General features: G+C 38.2%; 2 protein-coding genes and 1 pseudogene across 2 annotated transcripts in view; all 3 read right to left on the bottom strand.

The window, feature by feature from the left end:
* Positions 1–112: 112 nt before the first annotated feature.
* Positions 113–1,805, bottom strand: LOC112912459 (protein-arginine deiminase type-4 pseudogene; annotated as a pseudogene).
* Positions 155–18,095, bottom strand: part of LOC140598746 (uncharacterized) — a 62,053-nt gene continuing 44,112 nt past the window's right edge. The window contains exons 5-6 of the mRNA XM_072757276.1: positions 3,655–3,882; positions 155–2,606 (exon numbers count right to left, since the gene is read on the bottom strand). The gene's annotated coding sequence lies outside the window, so the exon portion shown is untranslated. The remainder of the gene's footprint in view (positions 2,607–3,654; positions 3,883–18,095) is intronic.
* On the bottom strand, positions 12,573–18,088 carry LOC140598598 (uncharacterized). The gene is given in 4 exon segments (XM_072755877.1): positions 12,573–16,063; positions 16,269–16,457; positions 16,460–16,671; positions 16,673–18,088. Coding segments are annotated over 4 exon segments (1,461 nt in total). The 5' UTR covers positions 17,020–18,088; the 3' UTR covers positions 12,573–15,350.

Here is an 18,095-nt window from a genome sequence, read left to right as displayed (position 1 = left end):
CTTTAACTTCAGTTCCCTCTAAACAATGCAGTATTCTCCCAATGGCAGTAAGAACTTCAATGTGGGCATACCCTCAACAACATTTAAGCACTTACTATGTACCAGGCACAAGTCTTGGCAATAGGTTTATGGCAGTGAACAAAAGGAAACTCCATGCACTCACAGAGATTTAATTCTAGATGGGGAAGGGTAGATAGGGGTCAAAAAAAGTAAGTTATTTGTTATGGCAGACTGCAGTAAGTTCTAGGATGAAAGCCTACTCTTAGGCTTTTTTTTTTTTTCCACTTACAAAGAGATTATAAAACTTTATTGTGGCGTCACACAGCAGAAACAAGTTTGCAAGGCCAGGACTATCTTGGGGTCCTCATAAGGGGTTGCCCCAGAGGCCAGGGCACAGCGGAAGGGGGCAAGCCGTTGCCGGGAGGGTGGCTACAGCCAGGGAGCCAGCCTGTGCCCAGGCGCTCTTGCAATGCCACACTGAAGGGGACCAGAGCATCTGGCTGGGAGCTTTGGGAGGGCAAGGACTCCTGGGTTGCGGGTGGAGGCGGGCTCAGGGCACCATGTTCCACCACTTGAAGGAGAAGGGCTGCCGGCGCACGTTGGTGCCCCAGTGGACTTCCCCGTGCCGCACGTGGTAGGCATAGAAGTCATTGATGAAGGTGCAGTGCAGGCCCAGCGGCTCCAGCAGGGACCGCACCTTCTCCTCCAGGCAGCACTGGCCATTGATGATGGGACTGAAGGGGTTGGGGATGCCCAGGTGCTTCCCCAGCACCAGCAGTTCACCATGTTTGGAAAATAGGCTTCGGCCTTGAGGATCCCACTGTTCTCCTTGTGGAGCTTGAAGAGCTGGGGGATGTCCATGATGTCCCTCTCACTCAGGCCCAGCTCCCACTTCAGCACCTCCCGGTTCCAGTCGATGCATTTATCCACATATGAATTCTGGTCTCTCAGTTTCTTGTCTGACAGGATGTCCTTTACTTTCTGCTTTTTTTTTTCTTGATGCCTTCAAAGAGCGCAGCCTCCCTGTGGCCCCCCTTGAGCTGCTCCTCCAGCAGTGCGTAGCAGGCCCGGGGGCTGGCCAGCAGCAGCCAGAAGCCCTTCTTGGGCATGGGCACGAAGCTCAGGAACTCGTCCACATGGACCACAAACAGCCAGTCAGAGTAGAGCTTCACAGGCACCTGCACCTGCTGGGCGCTGAGGAAGTCCTGCACGGCCTGGTGCATCTCCTGGCTCTCCTTGCTGGGGTAGCCTCTGCTCCCAATGAGGATCCTGCCCAGAGGGTACTTCTTCCTCCCGACCGTGACCAGGAGGCTCACTTCCAGGTTTCCAAAGGAGTGGAAAGTAGTAACCTTTCCAGTCTCGGGCCCTCAAGTCACGTAGCCAAAATCTGGACCCAGCAAGCACTTGATGGGGAAGTCCTTCAGGCCCCTGTTCCTCGGAGAGTCAAAGACCATGGGCAGGGTCTTGTGTGGGGCTTGGATGTAGCCGATCTCTATCTCATCCTGCAGCCACCGATCATCGTTGCTCTGTTCCTTGGAGGGGATGGTCAGCTTGCACTTGGCTTCCTTGGCCAGAGCCAGAGCAGTTACTGATTTCAGGAAAGCATGGAGAATATGAGAGCGTCCCTGTAGTGTGCAAAGTGACGGGACAGGATGGCCGGTTCCGAGGGGAATGTATGATGGCCATGCAGGAGGGGTTGGAGTCCAAGAGAGCCTCTCATAAGTCCTGGGAACGTAACTGTGAGAGGTGGAAAACCAAGGTACCTTACAAAGTTTCAAACAGATTCGAGGCAGATGCTGTAAAGTTTAGGAAATAGCAGGTACAGAGGAAACAGATTGCTGCGTTCCAGTTATATAAAAGAGCTAAATAAGTGGTGCATCATGATGGTTTAGATTTGAATTAAGAAAGCGATCATACCAACAAAAAGAAAACATGACATTATAAAGCCTTTGGAATTAAATAAAACAGCAAATAAATTGAATTGCATAAAAAACAGCAAATTTTTTTAACAAATGACATTTTATTATTCAAATGATGTAATATCAACACCAATGCTAATAAAAATAGAGGCTGAATTCATCAATGGCAAAGTCAGTTGTATTTCACTTGAAGATACCCACATTTTGAAGTAAGCCTTTTGTAGATAGATGAAAATCCTCTATTATGTAGAGTTTTAATCTTTACCTATTAAAGACTGGGCAAGGCAAAGCCATCCCTACTAGCAGAGCAAGAAAAGCAGAGATGGAACCGGTGTGTCTCCATACACTTGGAGCTATGAATACTTTTCTGTCTTGCAGTTTAAGATGATGAAGAAAATTCTTTTTCTCTACTAAGGTCTTTAAATGTTGAGATTCTGGGTTCTTTTCAGAGTTTTACAGGATGCTGTTTTGCTCTATTTCTAGGCTATTAGAAGCAATAACGTTTAAGCTCAAAGAATCAGTATGGGGTTGGTAACATGGTGACCCTTCCTTTAAAAGCAAAGACATACAAAAAGGAAGTTTTTCATCAGCAAGTTGGTGGGAGGTGGGGTCCAGTAAAGGAAATCCTCAATGATATTACACTTCAGAAAACACTGGAAGGATATAAGGGATGAGCCATGTTGATATCTAGAGTAAAAGCATTAAAGACAGAAAAAATACATTTATAGTATATAAAAATACAATTGAGCTATATCCTAAAAAATTTTCTGAAGCAGCTCTGGGTAGTTCAGACTGCCTTCAGCTCAGGTCATGATCTTGGGATCCTGGGATGAAGCCCCATGTCATCTTGGGCTCCATGCTCAGTGGAGAGCCTGATTCTCTCTCTCCTCCCCGCTTACACTGTCTCTCATTATCTCTGCCACTGTCTCTGTCTCCTCTCAAATAAATAAAATCTTGAAAAATATATATTTCTGGGAAAAATACTCTCATTACTTATAATGCATTGTTTTACATTCTATTTCAGCATTGCATATAGAACACGTTTCACCCAAATCCACTGAAATAACAGCCTATTAATAGATGTCATCCTACAATTTTAAAACCAAAGCACCAGTAGTTACAAAGAGGAACGAGATTGCTAGTTCACTCTACAGAGACCATGCCAACTTTGTAGGGCCCAAAGGACAGTAAAGTGGTAAGGAACATCCTAGTGAGGGGAGCACAGATACAAGTAAGCTTAGTGATGACAGTCATCCATAGGCCAAAACTAATGGTAGGAGATGCTACTGTGGGACTTGTCTCACAAATGCCGAAGGAGACAATGGAATTCTGACACCGCATATGCCAGATGGCAACACTAACAAAGGTGGAGCAAGTACAAAACTATAAAGGGCACAGGATGAAAACGTAACTAGAAGGCCTCTGCTCACAGAGATCTGTGGTGATGGCCTATGGACCACAGTATTCCTAAGACACAGTGTAGCTTATATAATTGAAATGGATCAGCACCTTCTCTTGAGGTAGACAGCAGTACGTATTTGCTGTATTACCCTGTGACAATCTTAATTCTTGTTTTCTCCATCACAATATATTCCCAAGGGACCTGGATTATCATGCAATTCTTGATAACGTTCTGATCCATTCTATTGATAACATATTAATCTCTACATTTTGGCTCAGTGTCAGTCATTACAAGAACTGTTACCCCCAAAAAATCATATATTGAGTAGCTTACCAATAAATGTATTTCTCACAGTTCTGGAGGCTGACAGTTCAAGATCAGGGTGCCAGCGTGGTCAAATTCTGATGAGAGGGATCCCTGGGTGGCGCAGTGGTTTGGCGCTTGCCTTTGGCCCAGGGCGCGATCCTGGAGACCCGGGATCGAATCCCACGTCGGGCTCCCGGTGCATGGAGCCTGCTTCTCCCTCTGCCTGTGTCTCTGCCTCTCTCTCTGTCTCTCTGACTATCATAAATAAAAAAAAAAAAAAAAAAAATTAAAAAAAAACAAATTCTGATGAGAACCCTCTTCTGGATCACAAAACTGCTAACTTTTCATTGAATCATGTAGCAGAGAGCACAGAAGAGGAAGCAAGCTCTCGGGTGATTCTTACCAAGGACCCTAAATCCAACTCATGGGGCCCCACCCTCATAACCACATTTAATCCAAATTAATTCCCAAAGGCCCCAATTCCTAATACCTAATATCATATTGGGGGTCTGGGTTTCAACAAACGAATTCTGGCAGGACACACACATTTAGTCCATAACAACTAGAAACCAAAAATTACATCATCTTGGATTTATAATGCACATAAAACAACTATAACACAAACAACAATGCCAGGGAGGAGGTAAATGGACTTTTATGGTTGCAAGGTTTTGACATTTTATGTGAAATGGTGCATTATTAACTCTAACTTCTAGTTGAAAAGTTTCTAGGTGAAAAGTTGAAGTATACTGTATATAATGCAGAGAAATACTGCTAAAAAGTCAACAAATCAATTAAAGTAAAATTCTAAAAATATTCAAATTCAACAGAAAAAAAGCAAAAAACTAGAGATAAAAAAGAGGAACCAAACATAAATATTGAAATTACAGAACTAAATCAATCAATAACTACATTAAATATTAATGAAAGAAATGAGGATAGGTATGGTAGTTTTTGAGAAGGCCACGTATGATTTTGAAAGGCATCTGCTTCATGTTGGGCATCTACAGTCTCCAGGAAGTGGTAGGGTACTCCTCTCTATTAGAGAGGAATGGGTTCTTCCACTAGCCTGAATTTCACACAAGTCTTTAACACCTGCACCATTGCAATCCCTTACCATCCTGAAGCTATTAAACCTTGAGCATGACTTAGGACACAGCCTCACTTCTCAGGACATAAGAATCTTCTGAATGCTTTTATGGAGGTCTACTATCCTTCACTGTGTGCCCTGTGTTGACAGCTAACTTGAACCTGTATCTTCGAGCCTTCTTTTTTTTTTTTTTTCTTTAAGATTTTATTTATTTATTCATGAGAGCCACAGAGAGATACAGAGACTGAGGCAGAGGGAGAAGCAGGCCCCACACAGGGAGCCTGATGCAGGACTCGATCCTGGGACTCTGGGATCACGCCCTGAGCCAAAAGCAGACACTCAACTGCTGAACCACCCAGGCATCCCATCTTCAAGGCTTGTAAGGCAGAAAAGTCAGTAACTCCACAACTCATAAACTTATCATTGCCTCATCTTGTTCAAGTGCTATAGCTACTATAAAAATCTACCCAACCTCACGCTCATCTATCACACAGGAGAATCCTTTTATTACAGGATGATGATGATTATTATCCTCATACTTGCCATTAGCAATGTGGCCCTCATTGCCATCTGACTAATAAGCAATCTAGTTTTAGATTCTCAAACTCGAGTTCTCATTTCTAGGACCACTTTTGGGACCAACAGTACTACTCAGGTTTTGCACAAAAGCTGAGACAAGGAATCAGGCACAGATTATTTTGGAGGTCACTTCGGGAGAACAGAGGGAATGAAGAGAGTTGGACAGGAAAGTGGAGAAGTTAATAAAGTGCCACTGAAGAAAAAACAGTGTCTTAGGGGATCCCTGGGTGGCTCAGCGGTTTAGTGCCTGCCTTTGGCCCAGGTTGTGGTCCTGGAGACCCAGGATCAAGTCCCATGTCGGGCTCCCTGCATTCTCCCTCTGCCTGTCTCTCTCTCTCTCTCTCTCTCTCTCTGTGTGTGTGTGTGTGTCTTTTGAATGAATAAATAAAATCTTTTAAAAAATCATAAAAAAAAAAACAGTGTCTAACACCATTTCAGACTCTGAGTACCACCTCAGAATCGATCCTGTTGAGGGATGACTGAGGCAAAATTAACATCCATTGTATTTTTTGTACCATTTTCTTACTGTTGGCTCCTAGTCCACTAGTAGTGATGTTTTATAACGTTGAATGAAATGTAGAAAATTACTACCTATGTTCTTTACAGGTTTTATTTCAAAATACAATTATCTTTAGTATTTTTATATGTAGAGTACCACATCAGGTGGTGTTAATTTTTTTGCTTCCAATATGAAATAATTAAGAAACTTATAAAAATAATTTTGTACTTGCCCATATTTTTATCCATTTCCTTCTTTCTCTTCTGAATTTCCAAGACTCCTCTGTTTTCATTTTCATGAAAAACTTCCGTTAGCCACTGTTTGAAGGTAGGTCACCATGTAATAAATTCTGTTTTCCTTTATCTGAGGAAATATCTCCCTTTTTTTTCAAGGGCTATTTTTAATATAGAATTCACAGTACATAATTATTTAATCGCTTGAACAATTTCATGCCATGTACTCTGGCCTCCAAGGTCTCAGGTGAGAAATCTCTTGCCATTTGTATTGCTGTTCCTTAAAAGTTAATACACAAGTTTTCTTCAAACTTCAAGATTTTTAAATTAGTTTTAGAAGGTTGATTAAAATATGTCTCTGCAATGAAGGCCACATTGCTAATGGCAATGCATTAAAATATATTAATTTATTCTCTGTGGTTTACTTTCCTTCCTCAATCTGTATATGTTTTCTGCCAAATTTGAGAGGTTTTCAAATACAGGCATACCTTGTCTTACTGTGCTTTGCTTTCCTGCACCTCACAGATACTGCATATTTTTACAAATTAAAGTTTTGTGATGATCCTGCATCCAGCAACTCTACTGGCACTGTTTTACCAAAAGTATCTGTTTACTTCATGTCTCTTTGTCACCTTTTGGTTACTCTCACAACACTTCAAACTTATCTATCATTATTATTGCTATGTTGATGTAACCAGTCATCTTTGATGTTAGCATTATAATTATTCGGGGGCACCAGAACTGTGCCCATACAGGATGACAACCTTAATAATGTGTGTTCTGACTATTGCACCGACCAGCCATTCCCCCATCATTCTCTCTCTCCGTGGATCTCACTATTCTTTGAAACACAAGAGTATATTGAAATTAGGCCAATTTATACCCTACAGTGTCCTCTTAGTGATAAGTGAAAAAAATCACATGTCTCAAATTAAATCAAAAGCTAGAAATGATTCAGCTTAATGAAAAAGGCAGGTCAGAAGCCAACACAGGCCAAAAGTTAGGCTTCGTGTGTCAGCCAAATTAGGAATGCAAAAGAAAAGTTTTGGTAGGAAATTAAAAGTGTTACTCCAGTGAACACACAGATGATAAGAAAGTGAAACAGCCTAATCACTGGTATGGAGAAAGTCTGTGTGGTTTGGATAGAAGGTCAAACCAACCACCACAATTCCCTTAAGACTATTCTAGAGCAAGGTCCTAACTCTCTTCAATTCTGTGAAGGTTGAGAAAGGTGAGGAAGCTGCAAAGAAAAGTTGGAATATTGAGGAGGTTGGTTCATGACATTTAAAGAAAGAAGCCATCCTCATAACACACAGTGCCAGGCGAGGCAGCAGATGCTCATGTAGGAGCTGCAGCAAGTTCTCCAGAAGACTGGGCTGAGATAATTCAGGAAGGTAGCTACACTGACCAGCAGATTTTCAGTGTAGACAAAGCAGCCTTCTATTGGAATAAGATGCCACCCAGGACTTTCATAGCTAGAGAGAAGACAATGCCTGGCTTCAAGGCTTCTAAGACAGTCTGACTACATAGGGACTAATGCAGTTGGTGACTTTAAATTGAAATCAATGTTCACTTGCCATTCCAAAAATCATGGGGTCCTTAATAGTTATGTTGAATCTACTCTGCCTGTATTCTACAAACGGAACAATAATGCCTGCATGACAAGACATCTGTTTATAATGTAGTTTACTGAATATTTTAAGTCAATTTTTGGTAAGTAATACCCAGCTAAAATTCTCTCCCTCTCTCTTTGCCCCTCCCCTGCCTTGCACTCCCTCTCAATCAAAAAAGAAAAAAAAAATACATTTTAACTACCTGGGACACCTGGGTGGCTCAGTGGTTGAGTGTTTGCCTTCTGCCCAAGGTATGATCCTGGAGTCCCAGGATTACATCGGGCTCCCTTCATGGAGCCTGCTTCTCCTCCCTCTGCCTGTGTCTCTCTGCCTCTCTTTTTCTGTGTCCCTCATGAATAAATAAAATCTTAAAAAAAATAAAAAAGACTATAGCTGCCATAGATAGTGATTTCTCTGATAGATCTGGGCAAAGTAATTGGAAACATTCTGAAAAGGATTCCCTATTCCAGATGCCATCAGGAACACTTGTGATTCATGAGAAAAGGTCAAAATATCAACATTAACAGGAATTTGGAAGAAGATGATTCCAACCCTCATGGAGGACTTTGAGGGGTTCAAGAATTCAGGGGAGGAAGTAACTGCAGATATGGTGGGAATACCATGGAACTCTTAAGTGGACCTGGAGCCTGAAAATATGACTGAGTTACTATAATCTTATGATAAAACCTGAACAGATGAGATGTTGCTTCTTATGGATGAACAAAAAAAGTGAGTTCCTGAAATGGAATCTACTTCTGAAGATGCGGTGAAGATGGTTGAATTGACAAGAAAGGACCCAGACTATCACATAAACTTGGTTGATTAAGCAGCAGCAGGGGTTGAGAAGACTGATTCCAATTTTTAAAGAAGTTCTGTGAGTAAAATGCCATCAAATGGCAGCACATGCTACAGAGAAAACGTTCATGAAAGGAAGCATTAATTGACATGGCAAACTTTGCATTATTGCTGTAAGAGATTGCCACGGCCACCCAACCTTCAGCAACAAACACCCTGATCAGTCAGCAGCCAACAACAAGGCCAGACCTTCTGCCCACAAAAATATTACAGTTCCCTGAAAGCTCAGACAATGGTTAGCACATTTTAGCAATAAAGTATTCTTAAGTTAAGGTATATACTCTTTTTTTTTTTTAGATATAATGCCTATCGCACACTTAACAGACTACAGTATGGTGTAAACAAAATTTTCATAAACACTGGGAAACCAAAAACTTCATCTGACTCATGTTACTGCAATATTTGCTTTATTGTCATGATCTAGAACTGAACCTCTAAGGTATGCTTGTATCTGACAAAGAACTACAATCCAGAATATACAAAGTACTCTCAAACTCATCAGTAAAACCACAAGCCAGTAAGAAAATGGGCAAAAAACAAAAAGAACGGTTTCAACAAAGAGCAACACAAGAAAGCAAATACACAGATGAAAACATTTTAAACACCATTAGAGAAATGCAAATTAAAATGACAGCTATCACTATGCACCCATCAATTTTTTTCATATATTTTTTAAATTTTACTTATTTGAGAGAAAGAGTAAGCAAATGTGAGAAAGCATGAGTCTGGGGGAAGGCAGGGGCAGAGGGAGAAGCAGCAGACTCCCTGCTAAGCAGGGAGCCTGATGCGAAACTCAATCCCAGGACCCCAGGATCATGGCCTAAGCCAAAGGCAGACACTTAACTGACTGAGACACCCAGGCATCCCTATCAGAATTGTTAAAACAAAAAGTAGTCCTAAGATAAATGATGATGAAGATGCAGAGAAACTAGATGACTTATACATTACTGATAGGAAGACAAAAATAGTATATTCATAGCAGCTTTTTTTGTAATAGCCCAAAACTGCAAAAACCCCAAATATCTATCAATGAATTAATAGTTAAACAAAATGTTACACACACACATATATATTATATTATATTATATTATATTATATTATATTATATTATATATACATATACATATATATATAAAAACACGGAACACTTTTCAGCAACAAAAAGGAATGAACCATTAGTACTAGTAATAACCTGGATGAATATTCAAGGTGTTACCAGTCTAGGGAAAAAGCTAATCCAAAAGGTGACATACATATATACTTACGTAACATGTTTGAACTGACAGTGAGGGAGGCACACAGGAGTAAAGAGGGTGTGGTTATAAAAGGGCAACATATGAGAGGTCCTTGTGATGATGGAACTATACTGTATTTTTACTATGGTGGCAGATACACATAAGTGATAAAGTTGTATTGTCCTAAATATATATATCCAAACAAATGAGAAGAAGAAAATTGGAGAAGTCTGTGTAAGGCCTGAATTGTATCAATATCAATATCCTGGTTGTGATATTTACATGACATTTTTCACCCATTAGTGAAAACTGGGTAATGTTCACAGGACTTGTATATATGGTTTCTTAAAACTGCATGTGAATCTACTGTCATCTCATAAAAATTCAATTTAAAAACATAGCAAGATGGTAGATGTTCAAATAAGAACTTATGCCAAATAAAAGCATTCAAAAGAAAGGCAGGGATTATCAGACAGGAAGAGAAAACAAGAGTCAACTCTATCATATAAAAAAATTCACTTTAAATAAAAAGACAAATATAGACTAAAGAAAGATGAAATTAGATAAACTATGCAAACACTAATCATAAAAAGCTGAAGAGGTTATATTAATATCAAAAAAGTAGATTTCAGCAAAAAGGAATTTTTCCAGGAATAAATAGGGAAATTTCACATAAAGAAAGAAGTCATACAAACTTAATGTAACTGTACCTAAAATAAGAGCTTCAAGTTACATGACAAACCAACAACAGAAAAACACAAAGTCATAATTTACAGCTAAAAATAACATACCTTTCTCAGGAATTGACAGAACTGAAAGGGAAATTCAGCATGAGCACACATACAATGTGGAAAACATTATCAACCAACTGACATAACATCTCACCCAGTAACAGCAGAATACATAATCTTCACGTTCACATGGAACATTCACCATGAAAAACTTAAGTAAAAGCATAAAGATTATATTCTCTGAACATAAACAAGTTAGAAATGAATAGAAAAAAAACCTGGAAAAACTCCCAAATATTTAGAAATCACACAAGGCTTTTCTAAATACCTGTGGCAGGGGCGGGTGGAGAAACCTCAAAGTAAATTAGAAAATATTTTGAACTAAGTGAAATGAACACGTAGCTTTCCAAAATTTCAGATGCTAAAGTGAAACTCAGAACTTTAAAAGCTTATAATTAAAATGAAAATGGTAAAAAAAAAGAAAGAAAATCCACCTTTCATTTAGTAAGTTAAAAAAAGAACTAAATCTATAATGAATGGGAAGAGAAAAATAGTAGAGAACAGAAATCAATGAAAAAAAGACAAATAGAGAAAATCAATGAAACCAAAAGCTCCTTCTTTTGAAGAAGATAATCAGTACAACTATAAATTTCCTCTAAACTGATGAAAAAAAAAAGAAAGCAAATTATCAATATAAATGAAAGAGGGGCAATTGGTACATACCATACAGACACTATTCATTATGGAATATTGACACAACTGTCTTTAACACAGTATCTGCAAATCAAACTCAGCAATATATAAATGATGGACCACAACCAAGTAGATTTTTATTCCAGAAATACAAGGTTGTTTAAACATTTAAAAATATATAAAGATAATTAATCATATTAGGAAAATTTAAAAAGGAATCATATGATTATTAGATTTTATGCTTAAAAGAACTAAGGACAAAAATCAACATTTTTCATGGTAAAACTCTCAGCAAATTCAGATGGGAAACAACATTCCGGACCTGAAAAACCCACAGCTGACATGAAACATACGGTGAATGACTCAGAGTTGTCCCCTAAGACTGAAAGTAAGGCAAGGATGACTTTTGTCACCAGTTCTCTTCAGCATTGTAGTGAGAATGCAGTAAAGGAAAAAAAAAAGGTAAATAGCATAAAGATAGGAAAGAAAAAGGCAAGTACAGGGGACATGATCACATACAATTAGAAAACCTTATGGAATCAAAAAAGCTACCAAAATGATGTTTCTTTATTAAGGTTACAGGAAACAAGGTCAATACACAAGGATCAACTGTATTGCTACAGATTTTGCTACTTGCAAAAAACAACTGCAAGTGAAATTATATAAACAATACTACTTATAATAGCATTCAAATCAAGACAGACTTAAGGATAAATCTATCAACACATACAATATCTGTACTCAGGCAATACAAAACACTGCCGAGAGAAATTAAAGACCTAATTAAATGGTGAGATGGATATTCATGGATCAGAAAAGTCAGTATTATTAAGATGTCAACTTTCCCCAAACAGAATCAATAAAATCCTAAAGCAATATTAAGGCAGCTTTTTTTTTTAAAGGAAATGACAAGTTCATTCTAAAATGTATGTAGAAATGCAAAAGACTTGGAAAAGTCAAAACAATTCTAACCAAGAGAACAAAGTTGGAGAATTTCATTTAAAGACTTATAATTTCATTTAAGACTTACAATTTCATTTAAAGACTTATAAACAAAGATATAGGAATACAGACAATGTAGAGAAGATAAACAGGTCAATAAGACAGAATAAAGGGTCCATAGGCAGAAACCACCCCCCATAAACAAATACAAATAATCAGTGGATATTTTAATGGGTACTAAGTAATTCAATGGAGAAAAGATAGTCTTTTCAAAAAATGGTGCTAAAAAATTAAATGTTCAAATGGAGTAATATGTAAACTTTGACCCTTAACACACACTGTATACAAAAATGTATTCCAAAAAGATCATATACCTAAACATAGAGCTAAAGTGTTTAGAAATCAAGGGGGAAAATCTTTCATACCATTGGGTCTGTAAAGATTTCTTAGAAAAGATTAAAACTGATAAGTTGGACTTTATCAAAATGAAAAATTCTAAAAAGCCACAAATTGGGGTGTGGGTGGGGGGGAAGGTACAAGTTGGGGGGAAATACTCAATTAAAAAACCTTAAAACTAAAAAATCAGACAAACCTAGAAGCAGGCAAACGATTTAAACACATGCTCACAAAATAAGATATACAAATGGCCAATAAGTGAAAGATGCATAACATCATTATTTAATAAGAGAAATGCAAATGAAAACCACTTGGAAATGCCACTATGCACATTAAAATGGCTATATTAAAAAGTAATATCAAGTATTGAAAAAAATGTGAAATAACTATAAGTCTTCCACACTGGTGAGAGAAATGTAAAATGGAATAAAGCACTTCAGGAAAGTCTAACATGACATATACTAACCCTACAAACTCAGAAATTTTACTCCTAAGTATTTACTCAAGAGAAATAAAAACACGCTTATATTAAAATCCACAAGAAGTTTACTGCAGCTATGTTCATAACAATCAAAAACTGAAAAGAGAAAGGATAAACAAACTGTAGTATATGCATACAATCAAATATGACTTAAAAATTAAGGTGTTACTGATACATGCTAAAATATGGACACATCTCAAAATCATGCTGAATGAAAAAGATGACAAGGAAGAAGACATCTTGTGTATCTCCATTTATGTGCAATGATATTAAAACAAAACAAAACAAAACAAAACAGAAGTCTAACCTAGTTATAAAAAGCAGATCACTGGTTGCCAGGGGCTAGGAGGAAGGTGACTGAGAAACCTGGGTGTGATGTCTCTCTTAACTGTAGGAGTCATATATATGAGTATACTGTTACTAAAGTTGCCTACTTAAATAGGGTATATTTAACCATATTTAAATTATTGCCTAGAGTTGGTTATAAAAATTTGGAAATATTATCTTAATAAAGCTCTTATGTTTTGAAAATCATACCCAGAAAAATAGACAATATTGTTGTTACAGTCATATATGATGCTTTATTAAAATCAGCTAAAGCTGAATATATCAATATGTATAAATATCAAAACCATGTATTTGAAGACAAAAGCAAGTTGCAAAACGTGTGTTCCAACAGATATACTAGCAAAACAATGTTATTACATCACAAAGAAATATAGGTAAAATATTACTATAAAAGTAATAAGATGTGAGATCAATATTAACCTAATTTAGAAAAGCACTGAAGGTGGTAAAAGTTATAGGATATGGAACAGATTTGAGGATGGAATGCAGATACTTCAATTATTCTCATAATACATTACTTTCAAACTACAGCAGGCACACCACTGGTTATGATGTTCCTCATAACTGGACACACATATGAAATATTTCACTAAAACAACACAAAGTTTGTCTCCCCTGGAAAGGTGGGCTATCATTGCATCAAGAGGCTTGAATTCAAGAATGTAAACTATGTTGAGCTTCCTGTAAATTTGAATTGAGGCATAAAGGTCAAATGCCCTAGAGTACTCTAGAGGCAGTACTCTATTTTCATTAACACAGTCAGTGTTATTTCTGCTTCCTAAAACTAAGAAGAGGAAGCAGATACATCCTCCAGACTGTCCCTAGGTGGTGGCATTATATATTCTGGTAAAAATATATAATGGTTCTCTAATCCATGGAGAAAACCCCTAGAGTAGATTCCAGGATGAACCAGACCATCTAGCATTATTTGCAAAGGTAATAGCATAGTTTAGGGGCAAATTAATCAAAAAATTATGATGGCTCATGATAGGGAGGGCCATGGGTGACAGATGTTTTTCCAAAAGTGAAATCAAAGACTAAGATTATTCAATTTATTCTTTTCAAAAAGCTTCACATACCACAGCTAATGTTTTTAATAAATGTCTATTTTCAGCTTTACTTCTATTTAAAATTTTGAGATCAGAGAAAAACATGTTAATAATCATAAAGAATCATAAAGAAATCAAAAAGAAATCATAAAGAATTTCTGTTTATATTTTGTAAAGACACCCATCCTTCAATACAACCTTCAGATATAATAAAGCCTGAATTTTGTTAAAGCCTGCACATTCAAAACATCTTTACGACTTTCTCCAACATCAATTTTCTTGCTCAACAAAATGGCATTTCTTGATAAAGCCTCAACCACGTTTGCTGCTTTGGGTATCTCCCTATTATTTCCCTGACACTCACTGAGTACAACTTGTATATGAAGGTCTCAAAAAATACAAGAGTTGACACTTTTTCCGAAGTGTGGTCTGATTGTTATTTATGGCCAAATTCTGGAAGAATATTTTCATACATCTGTTTGACTGACAGTATTGTCTCCTATGTAAGTTCTTTGTTTTTTGTTTTTAATATACGTGTATTTTTTATTGAAGTTCAATTTGCCAACATATAGCATAGCACCAGTGCTCATCCCATCAAGTGTCTCCCTCAGTGAAGTTTCTTGTTTAATAAGATCTACTTCATAATAAAATAATTCCCCACCTTCCCTATATGCATTAGTAAGGTTTCTTCTACAGTCACTTTTAGTTTTCTTATTTACAACAGATTTTCAAACATTCATTAAATTCAGAGTAATTTCTACTATGAGTATTCTCTTATTTATTTTGGAAGATGACTGATGGTAAAAGATTTGCCATTCTTTACATTCTTACGGGTCATGTCCTTTGTGAATTTTCTGTGTATTTTGAGGTATGAATCACACGAGAAAGATTTCTCTCATTGCAATATTTACAAATGTTCTTTCCCCGTGTATAACTTTGAATGTACTGTGACAACTGATTTCTTGGAGGTTATCTCCCTCTAGATACAGTCATAGGGTTTCTCTCTTATGTGTCTTCTCTGATGTACCTTGAGGCCTGAGTTGCAAGTGAAGGTTTTCCCACAATGATTACATTCATAGGGTTTCTCTCCTGTGTGTGTTCTCTGATACTTAGTGAGATCTGACTTATGATAGAAGGACTTCCCACATTCATTACACTTGTAAGGTTTCTCCCCTGTGTGTATTCTCTGATGTACAGTGAGAACTGATTTCTCAGAAAATGACTTCCCACACTCATTACATTCATAGGGCTTCTCACCTGTGTGAGTTCTCTGATGTGATCTGAGGACCGAACTGCAAGTAAAGGTTTTCCCACACTGATTACAGTGATATGATTTCTCCCCTCTGTGTGTTTGTTTATGTATTATATAGTCTGACTTATGGCGGAAAATCTTCCCACATTTTTTACACACATAGGGCTTCTCCCCTGTGTGAGTTCTCTGGTGTACAGGAAGGTAAGAATTCCTAGAGAAGAATTTCCCACATTCCTTACATTCATAGGGTTTCTCACCTGTGTGAGTTCTGTGGTGTTTTGTGAGGTCTGATTTATTGTAGAAGGTTTTTCCACATTCATTACACTCATAAGGTTTTTCCCATGTGTATCCTCTGATTACGGTGAAGACTGATTTCTCAGAGAAGGATTTTCCACACTCACTACATTCATACGGCTTCTCCTTCGTGTGAGTTCTCTGATGTACTTTTTAAAAAATTTTATTTATTTATGATAGTCACACACAGAAAGAGAGAGAGAGAGAGAGAGACGCAGAGACACAGGCAGAGGGAGAAGCAGGCTCCATGCACCGGGAGCCTGACGTGGGATTCGATCCAGGTCTCCAGGATTGTGCCCTGGGCCAAAGGCAGGCGCCAAACCGCTGCACCACCCAGGGATCCCCTCTGATGTACTTTTAGTCCTGAGTTGTGACTAAAGGTTTTCCTGCATTGAGTACATCCATAGGGTTTTCCCCCTATGTGAATTTTCTCATGTTTAGTGACATCTGACTTGTGACAAAAGGTTTTCCCACATATCTCACATTCATAGGGTTTCTCCCCTGTGTGAGTTCTCAGATGTACTGTAAGGTAGAGTTTCTAGAGAAGAATTTCCCACATTGATTACACTTATATGGTTTCTCACCTGTGTGTATTTTCTGATGTATTGTGAGGACTGAGTTGCTTATGAAAGTTTTTCCACATTGATTACATTCATAGGGCTTCTCCCCTGTGTGAATTCTCTGATGTACTGTGAGATATGACTTATGATAGAAGCTTTTTCTGCATTCCTTACATTCAAAGGGTTTCTCTCCTGTGAGTTCTCTGATGAATTATGAGGTGTGAACTTCTAGAGAAGTATTTCCCACATTCCTTACATTCGTATGGTTTCTCTCCTGTGTGGATTCTCTGATGTAAAGTGAGGAGAGATTTCTGAGAGAAGCATTTCTCACATTTCTTACATTCATAGGGTTTCTCTCTTGTATGTAATTTCTGATGTTTGGTGAGTTTTGAGTTCTCGCAGAATGCTTTTCCACATTCATAGGCTTTGTCTCCTATGTGTGTTCTCTGAGTTACAGTAAGAACTGACTTCTCCCAGAATGGTTCTCCCAAGTTGTTATAGTCAAGTATTCTCTTTCCTGTCAGGAAAGTGTGATTTCCCATTGAAATTATCTACTTTATCGATATACTCATAACCTTGCACTTCTAAATGAACTCTGTGTTTCAAGAGAGCTGACTGCTCAAAAGTTTTAGCATACTCACAAGACTCAAAAAGGTTTTCTGTTCTCTGTGCCATTTTATGGACCATGAAGGTTGAATTATTACAGAGTATTTTATCAGATTCATTATGTTCATAAGGACTCTCTCCTATGTGAGCATAGTTATATGGGATGACAAATGCCTTCTCATGGAAATCTTTCCCACACTCCTTGTATTCCTTATTGCTTTTTTTTTTTTTAATATTTTATTGGGAACCCTGGGTGGCGAAGCGGATTGGCGCCTGCCTTTGGCCCAGGGCGTGATCCTGGAGCTCCTTATTGCTTTTATTTTATTTTTTATTTATTTTTAATTAATTAATTATTTATTTATTTATGATAGTCACAGAGAGAGAGAGAGGCAGAGACACAGGCGGAGGAAGAAGCAGGCTCCATGCACCGGGAGCCCGATGTGGGATTCGATCCCGGGTCTCCAGGATTGCGCCCTGGGCCAAAGGCAGGCGCCAAACCACTGCGCCACCCAGGGATCCCCTCCTTATTGCTTTTAAAGGATTGCTCTATATTTTTAATTCTCTGATATGTGATGAAACCTTCGTTATAACTGAGGTATTTTCCATTTTGAATGAACTCACAAGGTTTCTTCCCCATTTGAGTTTGTTCATGGTTAATATGAAGAAACAACTTCCCATATGTATTGAGGTCAACAGACTTCTTAAATAGTTTAACTTATTAATAATGAATTCTGAAATACATTTCAAATTCATACCATACGAATCACACCTACAGGGTATTTTTTTTTTTTTTATTCTTGAGAGATAGAAGGAGAGACAGAGCCAGAGACACAGGCAGAGGGAGAAGCAGGCTCCATGCACCGGGAGCCCGACGTGGGATTCGATCCCGGGTATCCAGGATCGCGCCCTGGGCCAAAGGCAGGCGCCAAACCGCTGCGCCACCCAGGGATCCCCCCTTACAGGGTATTTTTATGGAAGGAACTGTGTCTGTACTGAAATTAAAAATGCTTCC

This window comes from Vulpes vulpes, chromosome 4 (genome assembly GCF_048418805.1).
Source record: "Vulpes vulpes isolate BD-2025 chromosome 4, VulVul3, whole genome shotgun sequence".
Taxonomy (NCBI): Eukaryota; Metazoa; Chordata; class Mammalia; order Carnivora; family Canidae; genus Vulpes; species Vulpes vulpes.
This window is presented reverse-complemented; position numbering and strand designations above follow the sequence as displayed.